Below are 17,849 nucleotides of genomic sequence, written 5' to 3' on the forward strand. Positions count from 1 at the left end.
CTTAGAAGTTTAGAAATTTAGAAATTTAGAAAAGTGTTTTATGATCTCCGTAAACAGTTGCTCTATCAAATAAATGAAGTATCTAAATTGTGACGAGGAAGTTTAATATTTCATTAAGTAAGAACATTAAACAGTAGTTATTTATTAAATCACAGGTTTTATTGGGAGAAAGGAATGACATCCTACTTCCTTAAAACAAGCTCTCTTTCACAGCTTCTACGATCAGATATTTGTGTTAAATGTTCCGTTTCTAGAAACGAGTGTCGGAAACGAATTACGTCAAACATAACCAATACATATATTAGTATTTGTGGTATAATAACAATGATTATAATTATCTTTAAAAATATAATAGAATTATGCAATTATTAGGAAATGTTACATTTAAAATGTAGTTGGGTTGGAACGAATTTCTGATGATTCATTATTGTTGCAGAATAGATAGAAAATATGGAGGAAGTTTAAAAATCATTTTTCAATCTCCTAAAGTGCATATTTAAACTTGAAAGTTTGTGAATTAAAAAATTGGATAACCTGTTAATTTAATAACTCGATAATTGGATAATTTGATAGTATCAGTTCTTGAATTAAAAATTGTATTAAAATTATTATATCAAAATTTACCAAGGTTCCGAAATAAAATACTAAGAAATGGAAAATACCAAAGTACCAAAACTCAAAAATTCAAAATTCCCTAGTTCTAAAAATTCTAAAAATTCCAAACCTCCAAAGCCTCAAGTTTCCAAAATCCACAAATTTCAAACTTGTAAAATCTCAAAATTGCAAAATCCAAAAATCACAAAGTATATGCCACATCCAAAGTTAAAATCAAAAAATTCAAAATTCTCTAGTTCTAGAAATTCCCAAAATTCCAAACCTCCAAAGCCTCAAGTTTCCAAAATCCACAAATTTCAAACTTGTAAAATCTCAAAAATTGCAAAATCCAAAAATCACAAAGTATATGCCACATCCAAAGTTAAAATCAAAAAATTCAAAATTCCCTAGTTCCAGAAATTCCCAAAATTCCAAACCTCCAAAGCCTCCAGTTTCCAAAATCCACAAATTTCAAACTTGTAAAATCTTAAAATCCAAAAATTACAAAATATATGCCACATCCAAAGTTAAAATCAAAAAATTAAAAACTACAGAAATCCCAAAGTTCCTCAACTTTCAATTACTTAAAATAAAAAATCCCAAAGTGCCACTATTCACAAAATCTAAAGTTTCAAAGTTTAAGGAATACAAAAGGAAAAATTAAATATTCTTCCCACATATGTACCCATCAAAGAAACCTATTACTTTATAAATACATAATTTATAAACACAAAAAATATAGAATTTTTTCTACATACCCTTTCACACAGTATTACCAGATTTGCAAGTGTAGTGCCATCACGGGATATCCTGTATAAATCAGTCGAGTGTGCGATGCGACAGCCTGCGCAGCCAAACATGATTCCTGCCGTTTGTTCGAGTCATTCCAATAAAATGATAAAATAGCTTTGATCGTGTCGCCTGCCACCGTATTTGATCCGCATTGAACCAACGATCAAAGTCATGAATGAACCGGATAGAAATCAATGTTTACTTTTTGCCGTGGCACCTCAGATTCTTCTATTATCGATACAAATGTACTTCTATTCAACCTCTGCTGATTCACAAGACTAGAATTACTGTACAGTCTCGTTATATCGTTGGCAAATTTATTGTGTTCGGCAGAATGCTGTTTTTCGCTCTTTTAGTGAAGGTTTGAAATTTTTAAATAGACAAGCTTTGAAATTTTTATTAGAGAAGTGATGAAATTTTTTAGTAGAGAAGCTTCAGAATTTTTAAATTGTCGAGCTTTGAAATTTTTTAATAGAGAAGCTTTGGAAATTTTAAGTAGTCAAGCTTTGAAATTTTTTAGTAGTCAAGCTTTTAAATTTTCAAATAGTCAAGCTTTCAAATTTTTTAGCAGTCAATCTTTGACATTTTTAAGTAGTCAAGCTTTCATATTTTTAAATAGTCATGCTTCCATATTTTTAAATAGTCAGGCTTTCAAATTTTTAAGTACTTAAGCTTTGAAATTTTTTAGTAGTCAAGCTTTGAAATTTTTAAATAGTCAAGCTTTCATATTTTTAAATAGTCATGCTTTCAAATTTTTAAATAGCCAAGTTTTCAAATTTTTAAGTAGTCAAGCTTTTAAATTTTTCAGTAGTCAAGCTTTCAAATTTTTAAGTAGTTAAGCTTTCAAATTTTTTAGTAGTCAAGCTTTTAAATTATTAAATAGTCAAGCTTTTATATTTTCAAAAAGTCAAGCTTTCAAATTTTTAAGTAGTTAAGCTTTGAAATTTTTTAGTAGTCAAGCCTTGAAATTATTAAATAGTCAAGCTTTCATATTTTCAAAAAGTCAAGCTTTGAAATTTTTAAGTAGCCAAGCTTTCAAATTTTTAAATAGTCAAGCTCTAAAACTTGTAAGTAGTTCAATTTTGAAAATTTCTGATTCTAAAGTTTTAAATACACAAATTTTTTAATTGGAAATTCGTATAATCACAATTCCAAATTTCTAAATACTTAAATTTGATAATTTTGAATAATCTAAATCTTTAATTTTGAAATCCTAAAATCTCCACATCTACAAATCCCCAAATACAAATTAACTCTATCATCAAATTAACCAAGCTATAAAAACGTTTAAAAATTATTAGTTATAATTTCAAAGTTTATTTGCATCATTATTTTATATATTTTATATACAAATTCGGGTCAAGAGTTAAGGTCAATGAGGTCATTCAACTGTCAAGGTCAATGAGGTCATTCACCGGCCAAGATCAATCATGTCAATCACACAGTCATTTTACTTCCGTTAACAAATACACCACACTAAGTCTAGTTAAAAAAATAATAAAGTGAATAATCAAAAAATTAATTATTAAAGCGACATTCACTCAAGTTGTCTGCAATACTGTTTCATAATGCAATATTAATAACAAAGTGAACAAACAATTAAATTTCATATACTCCATAATTGCTAACAATTATAAATTATTAAAATAATACTTGTAAATCAATAATAACAATTTTTAAAGTAATTAATAATTATAAATTATTAACATAACCTCAAAAAATTTTTGTAAAACTCATAAAATGTCTTATCAACAATACAAAACAATTCTTACAAAAATGTTTGCCGAACCTAAAAGTAGTTACTATTAATACAACTTTCGTAATTTATATTAGAACCGTGAGAAGAGTTGTCCATACAAGGTGTCGACATAACATTGTTCTATAACGAACAGTTCACATATTAATCTGAGATTGTACAGAAAAAGACGAACGCATTACTAGCAACCCGGATTAGAATCATAAAAGCTTGAAGTACATCCTGATATCTTCACAGCTGCCAGTTCAGATTTATTTCTCGCATTGTATAGCCGGTGGAGCACAATCGGCGGATTATGTCGCCTTGTACGTATCGTTCACGGCTCATTTTTCCATCTCGTACACGTTCGAATTTACCCGCGTCGTTCCGTTGTGCAACAGTCAGAATGAGCGATACGTACGCTCGCGTGAATTTTCGATCCTATCGGCTGTTGGCCGTGATTCATTTCGTGGGTGGATCGATCGATCTATCTACTCGTTCGACTTGATGTACGAGGGGTGTGCCTCGACTCGATCCTGGACAGTAAACGTACACGTAGCTGAAAATGCTGCTCCTTCGAACATCTCTGCGATCGGACTCCTTCTCCATCTTGGGCTGAGATCGTTCCAACGATCTTGTCCGGATGGACACGTCCGACATTTATACAAGGTGTTCCTTTTTAATCGGTCAGCTCAAATTTAACATCGGATTTATGGGCTCGTGAATACAATTTTTATATTGAAATTAAATTATCAAAATAAGTTCAGTAGCTTATACGATGATTCTTTATGTTGATGAAGGTTATTGAAGGTCTTTGACAAGAGGCTCTTAATAATTTTTGTAAGTGAACACTGTATTGATGGTCTGACTATTTATACTAAAGTGAAGCTAAATTATTGAAATAAATATAGAATGGATAATAAATGTAGCAGCTTATACGATTTTTTATCTTGGTGAAGGTTAATAAAGGTTTTTGACAAGAGGCTCTTAATAATTTTTATAAGTGAACACTGTATTTACGGTCTGACTATTTATATTAAAAGCGAAGCTAAATTATTAAAATAAATATATAATGAATAATAAATATACCAGCTTATATGATTTTTTATCTTGGTGAAGGTTAATGAAGGTTTTTGACAAGGGGCTCTAAATAATTTTTGTAAGTGAACACTGTATTTACAGTCTGACAGTTTATATTAAAAGTGAAGCTAAATTATTAAAATAAATATAAAATGGATAAGTACATTATTTTACACAACGTTTCATTATTTTGAAGGTTAATATTTTTCAGGAAGCTAAATAATTTTTGTGACAGAAAATACGAAATCTAAAATTGATTATTTTTATGAAGTCTAGTGTTAAAATATTGATGATACGTATTAATGGTTGAGGTAATGTTGGAGAAAGAACGTTTGAAACAAAATAGACGTCCGTCACAAAATGGATGTTCGATACAAAATGGACGTCTGTCACAAGATGGACGTTCAATACAAAATGAATGTTTGATACAACTGAAAGTTTAATCCAAACGAAAAATTTTCAAAATCACTAATTTATCACCATAAGTGACTTAATATTTATGTATGATTATGTATAAAAATAATGTGCAGTAATAAGCTGATCATGGCTTGAAAAATATTGAATTTGAATTTAAAAAAGAGTTCGATTTTCATATCTTCCTTACAGGTACATATAAAAGGCAGGTGCACCAAAAATAATTTAAAATTCATTTATACAAATAATATATGAATTGTGTATTCATTAAAGTTTCTTATAAAGTTCCTTCATGAAGTGTCTTCATAAAATTTTCAACAAAAGAAATAAACTCAAACTTCTATAATGATATAATAATAAATATTAACAAAGTACTCTTATAAAATATACTCTTGTAAAATACAGTCATTGCCAGATCAAAGAATTGTTAAGAATGGGTACGTTAATCATGTCCCTCCCCAACAGACAATAATTGAATAGCTTTAAAGAAAATAACGAGTTATGAATTCATGGCTAGCATCTGAAATACAGACATCCGTTAAGAGTCATAAGTTCCGGCAGTTCGTATTGGACAGAGCGACGCAAAATAAGTAATAAATAGCCGATAACCGATCTAAAGCGGAACGCTATATATTTGCATTTTACACTAGAAGTAAACGTGGACATGCGTAAAGATAAATGGAGTCGAGGTAGGAGCACCGCGTAATTTCAATGCGAGACTACTGATTCATTCGACATTGTATTTGTTTCCTATCTGAATAACGTGAGACTGCGAGATCGGATTGTTCATGAGCCGCTATTGTTCCGGGACTCAAACCTCGCGTTTTGAGTCATTCGCAACCAGTTCTGGTAAATTTCTCAATGAAATCTCCTACGAAATATAGACGCATAATTGCACCGGATTATCTTAGCAAAATCATGTATTTAATCTCATGAAGTATAAATTATCAACACAAGGTTAAAAAATTAAATAAATCGTTAAAAACAAAATTAAGTCCTTTTCAAATATATTGTATTAAGTTACATAAAATTTCAAGAAAAACTGGATCTTAGTCCACATCTAAAAATTCAGTTTCAATTAAAAAGGTGTTATAAGAATATTTTCTAAGAAATATACCTAATACTTATTACGTACGTATATACTTTATGTATTTACTTTATTATGTCTAATAGTTATTAATTAAAAATAACTTATTAAAATTAAGTACATCAAAAACTTAAAATTAAGTTCGACGTCTAACACAGAAGTTCATAAAACCAAAACCGGCACATCCACAAACGTGGCTCCATCAGCCAAAAACCGCAAAGAAACGCGATACCGCGAAACAAGCAGCATGCACGCCATCATAAGGCCGTCCACAATTGCGCCGGTAGCCGTAGAAAAATCGCCATCGATACAAAGGCGGAGGCTCCGAATCTGTACAACAGGTAACTCAGAAACTGAAGCATCGAGGGGTACATGAACACCGGTAGAATGAGCAAGGAACTCGAAGAAGGAAAGCTCCGAAAGCGAGAGAAAGATGCGGCACTAAGGACGAAAGAAGGAGGAAGGTGCGACACGCAAGATGGAGCAAGAGCACGGTGGAGAGAGAGGGAGAGAGGAATTGGTGAAGAAAAAGAGGGAGAAAGATAGAGAGACGGTAGGATCGTAGAGGTAACATCGTAGAGGCTGGGACCTGATCCCAAAGGTAGGAGGACTTGGGTTGGCGAGGCCAGTCCATCGCGGGCCCTCCTCTCGACCGAACGCGCTTTACTTTCTGCCCGCTCGTTCAAATTCCCATGTGCACGCGTTCATGTGTTCCCGTTCGGTTCCCCATGCCGGCTAACCCCTCGGGGCAGCTCTCCTACCTTCTCCTGTCCACGGCATCCCGTCGGACGGTGCCGTTGCTACCGGTGCCAGTGTTGCTGCTGGTGGTGGTGGTTGATGGTGGTGGTGGTGGAGGTGGTGGTGGTGGTGGTGGTGGTGTGCTTGTCACTCCGCGTGTCGCTGGTGCTGATGGTGGTGGTTGCCTCCTTCACGGTTACCTTGAACACCGGGTTACACCGCGCACACCTTGCACAGTTACCCTCTGGGTCTGATCACATCCTCAAGGAAACAAGGGTGTCCGAGATACATCATCCTGTCCGAGGACAGCCAGAATCGATCACGAAGTTTTAATTATCGGAGCAGGTGAACCGATAACCGGTGAGTCCGACCAGCTGGCGTACGAATTTCCGCGATGGAAATAAAGCGACGCGTATGAAAGCGCGAGAAAAGGGATAAAAGGGAAGTGTGTGGACAATAAGAACCGGTAGCGGGTACAAAAGGAATTCCGGTTCGTTAAGGTGCCAATGGAACGAAGCCTCTCGCGGAGCAACGATCGATCACGCGATCCGCCGATCTTGACGCGGCGATATCGCCGAAGACATTTAACGCGGAGATGATGAGACGATCGATAAATCCTCGCCACGGAATCGTTAGCGACCGATACGGGGACAATACGGTATACTCGCGTGAGCGAATCCTTGCAGGATAATACGTCGCGTGAGCCGGATATCTGAGATCGCTGAAGGTGTCGATAATCGAGCCTTGCTCGTGCTTTTTAATTAGTGACCGGACGCTAATGACCTGAACGCTCCACTCCGAATCGAGATTGATTCTCTCGACTGTTCGCGATGAATCTTCGCTTCGGGGATGCTTACAAATTATTTTCGGGTATGAAGAGATGCCGGTGTGTGGACAGGTCCATTCGTGAACGCTTGTTCGTCGCTTAGTCACCGTTAAAGGGAACGAGTATTTGGCGATCGCAAACACTCGCTGGACCAGTTAAGCCTGCAAACACTTTACCTCTAAATGTTCGAGTTGTTTCGTTTGCTCGAGTTCATACTGCGTGCGGCTTTGTTTCGAAGATGTTACACCTTTGCAGTGACCGCTGTTAATTGGACCATTTTCTACCGGTCAGTTTTATCGTTCTAACGAGGTAATTGATCGACATTCTCAGAATCGTGTTACAGTATAAAGTGTGTTTTAAAGTGTTTACACAAGGAAGTGAAGAACCTTGTTTTTGTTGAACAGAAGTAGGACAAACTTACAAATTGAATTTTTTTATGATCTTTAAACATCTTGACGAAGAAGAAATGTATGCGTTGACATCTTGAACAGTTTGCTGTTTGATCGGATTTTGTGCTGCAGTTGAAAAGAAGCAAATAAAAAGTTGAAGAAGAAAATTTGATTTTAGTGTTGCAGTATCTGAAAGACAATTTAAGCTTGTATAAGCGAAAACGAAGAATTTTATACGTATAATTGTGAACAATACCAGTGACAATTTTGAGTGATACTGTTCTTATTGCAGAAGATTAAATCGAATAATAAACTCCTGAACTTGAAGAAGAATAGGTTTGATTGAAAGGTTTATTTTAGAGAAACTTTTCTGAACTTCTAAAACAATAAAATTAATGTATACTGTGCCTTAAAGAAGTAGATTTAATATTTGAGTGAAAGAGGAAAGTATTGGATAAGTGTAAAGGACTTGAAGACGAGGTAATAAAACCTTGATGCAAATTTTATGAATATTGAAATTTTATGTAAATCGGACTACATATAATTTACAAAGTGTTGGAAGAAATAATTGAGTTAAACTTTTTAAACAAAAATTCAAGATCGAAATTCGAATAAAACTACGTATTTAATAGGAAAGAAAAGACAGTGAAACAATTGTAAATAATTCAATTTCAAAGTTTGAGAAAGAATTTCTTTTTAAATCGAGAAAAAGGACAATATCCTCGAAGTGTTCAAGAAGAAAATTAAATTTGTGTTAAAAAATAAATTTTTTACTGTAAAATTAAACCTGAAGGAAAATTTGTACAAAAGAGTTATATCTAAAATATTGAAGAAAACAGAAAAATCTGAATTAAAGATTATCAGTAAAAATTGATAGCAAATAAATTTTTACCACAATAAAGTTAGATTTAAAAATTTGTCTATTGTTGAAAACAAAAATAGATAAATTAACAGAATATAAATGGAAGATTTCTTCCGCTATAATTTTCATACTTTTGTATACTTAAAACGGAATAGTCGTAGTGAAACCTTGATGTAAATGACAATTTTCTGAACACTGAAATAGAGAAGCAATTAGTGTTCGACAATGAGAAAGATTCACGCGAGAAATCGTGCAATGCCGTGTGATAGGACCGTGAAACTCGTGTCGTGCCACTGAAGCGACAAAGTGTCCGACGTGCATCCGGTTGTCTGACTGCGGAAGCGTAAAACTCGTCCTGTGTGCATCCGTTTTATGAATTCAATAAACAAGGGAATTGTGATGTAAGAGATGCGTCGTGGTGACATCGCGGCAACCGCGATAGCCCTTTTGATTCTTGGGCAGATCCAGGGACCACGGCAAACGAGGTAAGACTATAATTCTTCTGCATTCTCATAAGATCGCCTCATAAGATCATAATAAGTTTGGTAATGATTTGGAAAACAATTTTGGCATATTATGGTACTAAATTCATGGACATAATAGTTTTAATTAAAAGGTTTTGACATTGTATATACTTCTTAAATATTTTTTATTAATTTCCTATATTTTATAGATTTCAAGTTTTAAGAAACTCAAATTTGAAATTTTGCAAACTGAAAGATCATCAAGTTTACCAATTTCTAAACTTTAAATTTTACAAATTTCACATTTCCCCAATTCCACGTTTCCTGAAATTTGACGTCTCCCTAATTCCATGTTTCCGAAAATTCTACATTTCCCAAATTCCAAATTTTCCCAATTCCACATTTCCCAAATTCCAAATTTCCCCAATTCCACATTTCCCAAATTTCTCATCTTCCAGATTCCACATTTCCCAAATTCTAAATTTCCCAAATTCCACATTTCCCAAATTCCAAATTTCACAAATTCTAAACTTCCCTACTTTCAAATTTCCCCTATTTCCAAATTTCCCCAATTCCACGTTTCCTGAAATTTGACGTTTCCCTAATTCCATGTTTCCGAAAATTCTACATTTCCCAAATTCCAAATTTCCCCAATTCCACATTTCCCAAATTCCAAATTTCCCCAATTCCACATTTCCCAAATTTCTCATCTTCCAGATTCCACATTTCCCAAATTCTAAATTTCCCAAATTCCACATTTCCCAAATTCCAAATTTCACAAATTCTAAACTTCCCTACTTTCAAATTTCCCCTATTTCCAAATTTCTCCAATTCCAAGTTTCCCCAATTTCAAATTTCCCAAATTTCCAATCTTCCAAATACCAAAAGACCCAAATACCAAATACCCCAAATTCCAAATATCCCAAATACCAAATACCTCAAATACCAAATACCCCAAATACTAAATACCCCAAATACCAAATACCCCAAATTCCAAACTTCCCAAACTCACAAGGTTCCCAAATTCCAAATCCTCAATTTTTCATCCCAGAAATTTCTCAAAATTCAACTACCCAATCATAAAATCTCGAAAATCACAGCAGTCACCAGTTATGTTTAATATTCAAGAAACTCAAGTTTCATTCTGAAATTTCACCCCTGCTTACATTAAACAAATCAAGGTAACCCCTAGAGACCTTCGTGGCTCGTATTCTCCCCAAGATCACGATTAAGGTGGTTATTACAAAAGATTGCAACTTTATCGTACAGTTACCTTCTAACTGGTTAACCACGTATATGCATACGTTTATACTTCATCAAAATAATGGAACCTCTAATCTGGTTTTCAATGAATGTATGAACTTCAAAGGGAAAATAATATGTAGTATTCATTCTTTCGTTCTTTAACTTTGACAAATATGAACATTATTACAAATGACATAAATTATATTTATATTATTTTTCATATTTATGTAATTATATAATTATTGTGCACTTATTTTTATTTTTTATATTCATGTAATTATACATATGCAGTTATTTTTATTTTACACGTTCATATAATTATATAATTGTTATGCAATTATTTTGTAATTTATATTATAAGTAATATTTATATTACTTGTTGTGTATTACTTGATGTAAATTTATATAAATTTATTTGTGTTATAAATTTATAGAATATTATGTATAAATATAAAGTTTTAGCTATTTTATTAGACACGATTTACAACCACTTACAATAGCATTTTTGCTGTGTTTGTCAAATTTTGATTTATCAAAGAGAAGCTAGTGTAACTTAAAATGGAACTTGTAAATGTACATAAATTTTCCCTGCTGTAATACAACATATAAATATTCTGATGCTTAAAATTTACAACTCTGTTCAATATTTTTACTTCACACTTGTGACGTACTGAAAATGGGACAAATTTCAAGAAATACCGTTTTACGCACCGGGTGGCATGCAAAAACAAAATGCATGTACATTCACTTCTAAGAATTCAATGCAATCACTTTTGCTGCTTAATGAACTGCAACAAAACGAATTATGTATTCGCAGTGGAGAACAATGTAATATTATACCAGTGTAATATTAATAAATTCATACATCTAGTAATATGTAGTACCATCTACTTTTTACCAAACTACTACATAGTGGGTCACACTGTTATGTATAACAATTTGAACAAAATAAAATTTAGAGAACAATCAATACTTGTCATACCAATTTGCAAGTGTTATATATTAAAATTGAATAACATTAATTTAAGATTAATTAATTTAAAAAATTGTAAGAAAATATTTTTCAATTGATATAACGGTAGCAAAAATTATTAAAAAATCTACTGAATAAGAGTCATTATAACCTTGAAATACGTCATCAGGGTCAATCAAACTCAACACATCAACAAATTTTTGAATTCTGTAATTAATATAATATAATGTTGAGAAATGTCACTGTTCAACTTCAGGCACCTTGAAAATGGGACAAATTTCAAGAAATACCGCTTCACACACCGGGTGGCAAAAAAACATAACTACCTCCTAGAAATTCAATTTAGCAACGAAAAGAATTGTGCATATAATTTTACCTAATATAATTTATAGACAATTAATAATATCAAGCGACGTTTTTCGAGTACCTCAAGACGAGAGGTCCAACCGTTACGTAAAGTAGCTTTCTGTGTCGTCGGTGGACAAAAGGGCCCTTTCGAAAGAAGTTCCATGGTGGACAGTAGGAAAAGAGGGCGACCCCCGACACGCAACGGGGTTCATCGAAGCGTAGGTGATCGCGAAGAAAAAGGGATCCGAAGGACCACCTCGATCGAGATTTCGTTTCGTCGCAGAGACTCGATCGTTCGCACTTCGACGGCAGATCGAGATCGAGATAAGGGTTAACGACCGAAACATCCCCCGAACGGGGTATGTTGTAAACCTTTTTCTGTCGGCGACAGAAAATTTGTCTCCTCCATTATCGAGGATAATGGACCATTGTTTTGTCCCGCGAATTCGACATCCTGTGTTGAGTTTGATCTCTGCAGACACTGTTGAAGAAGATTGTCCATAAAAGAAATTAATCGTGCACAGATTTTTAAATTCTAATAATTTTGGTAGTCTTTCTATGACACAGTCTGTGGACTGATTAGTATATTGATCTAATTTCAAAGGTGTTATATTTTTCTATGTATGTATGTATTTTTAAACTCTAATTTTTGTAGTCTTTCTATAACACAGCCTGTAAACATTAATTAGTATACCGATCTAATTTCAAAGTAAAGTGTTATATTTTTTTATGTATGTGTCTATTCTTAAACTCGAACCTTTGTAGTCTTTCTATGACATAGCTTATAAACATTGATTAGTATACTGATCTAATTTCAAAGATATTATATTTTTCTATGTATGTATGTATTTTTAAACTCGAACCTTTGTAGTCTTTCTATGACATAGCTTATAAACATTGATTAGTATACTAATCTAACTTCAACAGTAAGGTTCTTCCATGTATGATCAGCTACAATTAAACACTCTATATGAAACGGTAAGCATAAAAGTTACCGCATTCTTCCTATCCATCGATGGCAAACTTGAATAGCGAATAAATTGCCATGCCCAGCGCGAGGAATGCATCAAGGTCGAGCAAGGGGTTGCTGCATCTAGAAAAGTATGCGTCTCGGAGCAAGTTGGTGAAGCCACGGCGTCGTGTCGACACGTGCTGGAAGCCCGTCACACCTTGTCAAACTTCCATAACCGTGCAATGAAATTTGATGCACGGTCCACTGTTCCCGTGCACGATCGGTTCGGACAGCCCCTTGAAAATCGCGCGCTAAGTTACGGTCTTCACGGGCGCATCCCTCTGACGTTTACACGTGTTCGCTTCTCGCCACCTGTTCGTTTAATACGCCGGAATTTGCAGGATGTATTCCTGTATTTTCTTGCGAACACGATTTTGCCGAGCGTTTTTTCAATATATTTTTTGGTTCGAGTTCTGGAGAAGTATTTTGTGATAAATATGGGTATCGTTTTGGAAGTATTGAGGAGATAGAATGTATTACAAATTTATTAGCTTACGAATTAGAAATGTTTTAATTTTTAAAATTTTCAATTTTACAATTTATCCATTTTTCAAATATTTATTTTTTGATTATTTAAATCGAGAGTTTTTCAATTATTCAAATTGTCAATTTTTCAATTTTTCGTTTTTCAATTCTTCAATTCTTCAATTCTTCAATTCTTCAATTCTTCAATTCTTCAATTCTTCAATTCTTCAATTCTTCAATTCTTCAATTCTTCCATTCTACAATTCTTCAATAATTCAATTCTTCCGTTCTACAATTCTTCAATTCTACAATTCTTCAATTCTTCAATTCTTCAATTCTTCAATTCTTCAATTCTTCAATTCTTCAATTCTTCAATTCTTCAATTCTTCAATTCTTCAATTCTTCAATTCTTCAATTCTTCAATTCTTCAATTCTTCAATTCCTTAATTCTTCAATTCTCCAATTTTCCAATTTCTTAAACTCGAATATGAAAAAATTCGGTCCCAAAATCGTAAATTTGAGAGTTACAGAATGCAGTTGCTACTAAATTTGAAAATCAGGATAACTGATATCTATACAGTCCTAAATTTATAAACATCCAAATCTGTAGAATTGAAACTCCAATTTTCCTAAATGTTTTAATTTCTTCATCCCCAGTTTTCTCATCTCCGTTATCACATACAAATTTGTTATCTTGAATTTTCTTTCGATTATTTTCGAAAGCGTTTGAAGCAACGTTTGGCAAAACGTTTTCACGCAAAACGAAAGCCACGTTATAGCTGCACAGTCAATTTATCTATGTCAATCGTAAGCCGATGAACGAAAATTACCCGAAGCCTCGAAATAATTAAATTTGAGCAGACTGATGACGCAAAAAAATGAAATTCATTTCACTGCCAGGTGTAATTAGAGTCGATCATTGAATGATCGGCGTTATTGCACGAGTACGAAATTACCACGACAGTATTTCATCGCCGTGGCGGCTAACCGTCAAAAGCAATGATAATTATCTCTCTTAATAATTTAATAGCCGCGGTGTAATTTGTACGAGTTTCTCGAGCCGGTTCCGAGCGTTCGCCGACGAAAAATGTGTGAAAAACGTGTGGTTACTTCTGTCTTGACCTTATCTCGCGATTATTCCAGATAAACTAGCGAAATGCGGTACGCGAAATAAATAATCGATTTTTCACCGGTACGAAATATAAGCGGCATTTATGATCTGATAATGTTGTCGCTGAAGTATGCTTTGATATCGATTAGAACTGCGAACATGAAAAAAGTCGATCGTTCTGATAAACGGTTGAAATGCATTTTTTGGTACAACGTGTATGAAAGTGTGCACATTTTCGTGCGTGTACGTCGCTCAGAATGACACATGCAGGTACGAGATGAATTTAAGATGAGTTTGAAAATAGAACTCGGTTCATCTTCAATTTTTTAGAGTTTTTTAGTTTGCTTTGAGAAAGTGTGTAGGTGGATGTACATCTTATCGGATAATTTAGTTTGAAATATTTAATTTGGCTTCGAATGAATTTGATATATTGTTATAGTTCATTATATTCAATTTTTATTTGCATTTCAATTAGAATTTGGACAAAATCTTTGCAAATTGTGATTATTATATGATGTTGGAAGAAATTGAAAAATTGAATTATTGAGGAATTGAATAATTGAATAATTGAGGAATTGAAGAATTAACGAAGTAAGACTTGAAGTCTTGGAGACTTGGAGACCTGGTGACTTGAAGACTTGAAGAATTGAGGAATTGAATAATTGAAGAATGGAAGCATTGAAGAACTGAAAAATTGAAAAAGAAAAAAATTGAAAAATTGAAAAATTGGGAAATTGAGAAATTGAGAAATTGAGAAATTGAGAAATTGAAAAATTGAGAAATTGAGAAATTGGAAAATTGAGAAATAGAAAAATTGAGAAATTGAAAAATTGAGAAATTGAGAAATTGAGAAATTGAGAAATTGAGAAATTGAGAATTTGAGAAATTGAGAAATTGAGAAATTGAGAATTTGAGAAATTGAGAAATTGAAAAATTGAATGATTGAGAAATTGAATAATTGAATAATTGAGGAATTGAAGAATTAACGAATTAAGACTTGAAGTCTTGGAGACTTGGAGACCTGGTGACTTGAAGACTTGAAGAATTGAGGAATTGAATAATTGAAGAATGGAAGCATTGAAGAACTGAAAAATTGAAAAAGAAAAAAATTGAAAAATTGAAAAATTGAGAAATTGAAAAATTGAAAAATTGAGAAATTGAGAAATTGAGAAATTGAAAAATTGAGAAATTGAGAAATTGGAAAATTGAGAAATAGAAAAATTGAGAAATTGAAAAATTGAGAAATTGAGAAATTGAGAAATTGAGAAATTGAGAAATTGAGAATTTGAGAAATTGAGAAATTGAGAAATTGAGAATTTGAGAAATTGAGAAATTGAAAAATTGAAAAATTGAAAAATTGAAAAATTGAAAAATTGAGAAGCAGGAACCTTGAAAAATCAAAAATAGACTTCCCATTAGCATCCCATTATATACAAATCTAATACTTCACTGTGCTTCCCTTTTATGCCCAAAACAGTATTAAATCTACTTCTTACTTTCTTAATCAATCAAATTAACACGAAATCGCAACAAAATACTTGAATGACCAATGACGATGCGAAATCGATCGAATAAACGGGACATAAAAGAATCGAAAGCGACCAGATGGTTTCACGTATAATCGATGATTTCAATCGAACGAAAAGATTGATGAACACGATTGAAGCATTGCAAAACTACAACTCGTGAAAGGGAGAATAGTTGGAATGTCGTTTTTTTTATGTCCAAGTAATTACGCTGTTATGATAGGATAAATGTCTCTGACGTACTCAAATAATATTTATCACGTGAACGATTACGTTTTGCAGACTTTATCACTTTCGTAATATCATTCATTTCGTAAATGTGGTAAAAGAGAGATATAAAGAATTTATAATGAAAATGGAGCACCCTCATTCTTTTTCAGCTTATTTTCTAACAAAAGGAATTTTCTTGAAAAATTATTAAGAAATCATTCATTTCATAAATTGTGGTAAAAGAGAAATACGAATAATGTAAAAATGAAAGTGGAGCACCCTCATTTTTTTTCAGTTTATTTTCTAACAAAAGGATATTTCTTAAAAAATTATTAAAAAATGATTAATTTCATAAATGTGATAAAAGAGAAATGCCAATAATTTAAAAATGAAAATGGAGCACCTTCATTTTTTTTCATTTTAATTTCTAACAAAAGAAGTTTTCTTAAAAAATTAAACTTGTATCGTATCTGTTATAATAGATGTTTCATTTTATCAGACTCTTAATTATCATAATTAAAATTATAGTAACACGATCTTTTTTCAAGAATTTTATTCTTATTTTATTGAATAGCATCGTTTGCGTTGATGTCCAGAGACATGCATCGACAAGACGCTCCACGTGCTTGGAAATTATGTGCTCATCGATTCATCATTCATTGACAGTGTACACGTAGCAGCTGCAGCTGTATCAAGCAGAAGGATGTACAAAAATAACTGATGAATTTTTATATTTTCTTTTTTATGAATTTATTGTGTATTTTATTATTATGTCTTTCGTTTCCGACTCATTTTCTGTAACGTCAGGGTAACTTGACAGGTGATTAGTTCAAGAGGAAATTTTCAAACTTCAATTTTTAAACTTCAATTTATCTAATTTCTTTAATCACAAAATTTCTGATTTTCAGTCTTTTGAAATAACAAATTTCTAAATTTTTGATTCTCCTGTTTACCAAATTTTAACATTCTTAATTTAGCATATTTTCAATTTCTTAAATTCTCAAACTCCCAATTCCCCAAATTCCCAATTCCCCCAATTTTCAATTCCCCCAATTTCCAATTCCCCAAATTCCCAATTCCCCCAATTTCCAATTCCCCAAATTCCCAATTCCCCAAATTCCCAATTCCCCAAATTCCCAATTCCCCAAATTCCCTATTTCCCAAATTCCAAATTTTCCAAATTCTGAATTTCCCAAATTCCAAATTTCTCAAATACCAATTTCCCTAAATTCCAAATTTCCCAAATTCTAAATTTTCCAAATTCCAAATTTCCAAACCTCCCAAAATTCCAAGTCTCTCAAATTCCCAATTCCCCAAATTCCAAATTCCCCAAATTCCTAATTCCCCAAGCTCCCAAATTACCAAATTTCTAAATTCCTAAATTATCAAATCTCCAAATCTCTATGTTCCCAAATTCGTAAATCCCTAAATTCCCAAATCCCCAAATTCCTAAATCCACAAATTACTAAATTTCCAAATTCGTAATTCCCCCAATCACTAGATCCCCAAATCCCTAAACTCCCTAGATTTGCCTCCAAATTCCAAAATTCTCAAAACCCCCTAAAAGCAATTAATTCTTTCCTCCCCTTTTTCCATCAACAGACCTGGTACGGACCACCCCAAAATCTCAAAAATTCTACTAAATAGTATCTACAAATAAAAATTACTATCAGTAACTAGAATAATAGGGATGTATCTCAACGTGTCACCAATTAACCGTGTTATTCGAAAGATGCCTACACATAACTAAATTATTCATCCTAGTCGATTCGGTATCCTTTCGCACGCGAAACGATGTCCGCCAATAAGCGCGAACCATAGGCGATGAAGACACGAACTCCACTACCGAACCAAACTTACTGAATGGTATTACTACTATTCGCTGCAGGAGGGCCGGTTTGGGCCTTACTTTACACCGTCGGATCTTAATTTAATGCCCTGGGTCCCGTTTCGACCCGCTACGACATCGATGCCCCTC

At 33.0% G+C, this 17,849-nt stretch overlaps 1 protein-coding gene across 3 annotated transcripts in view; it reads left to right on the forward strand.

The window, feature by feature from the left end:
* The first annotated feature begins 6,565 nt into the window (after window positions 1-6,565).
* The window catches only part of LOC100877743 (Wnt oncogene analog 2), a 133,215-nt gene continuing 121,931 nt past the window's right edge, over window positions 6,566-17,849 (forward strand). For 2 of the 3 annotated variants that reach the window (XM_012289594.2, XM_076536147.1), the window contains exon 1: window positions 6,567-9,002. In XM_012289594.2, the coding sequence (XP_012144984.1) occupies window positions 8,926-9,002 (77 nt within the window). In that variant the 5' untranslated portion in view covers window positions 6,567-8,925. Of the gene's footprint in view, window positions 9,003-17,849 lie in introns of all 3 variants that reach the window. The other variant, XM_076536148.1, reaches the window with a different exon arrangement.

Source organism: Megachile rotundata, chromosome 10 (assembly GCF_050947335.1).
Source record: "Megachile rotundata isolate GNS110a chromosome 10, iyMegRotu1, whole genome shotgun sequence".
In the NCBI taxonomy this organism is placed as follows: Eukaryota; Metazoa; Arthropoda; class Insecta; order Hymenoptera; family Megachilidae; genus Megachile; species Megachile rotundata.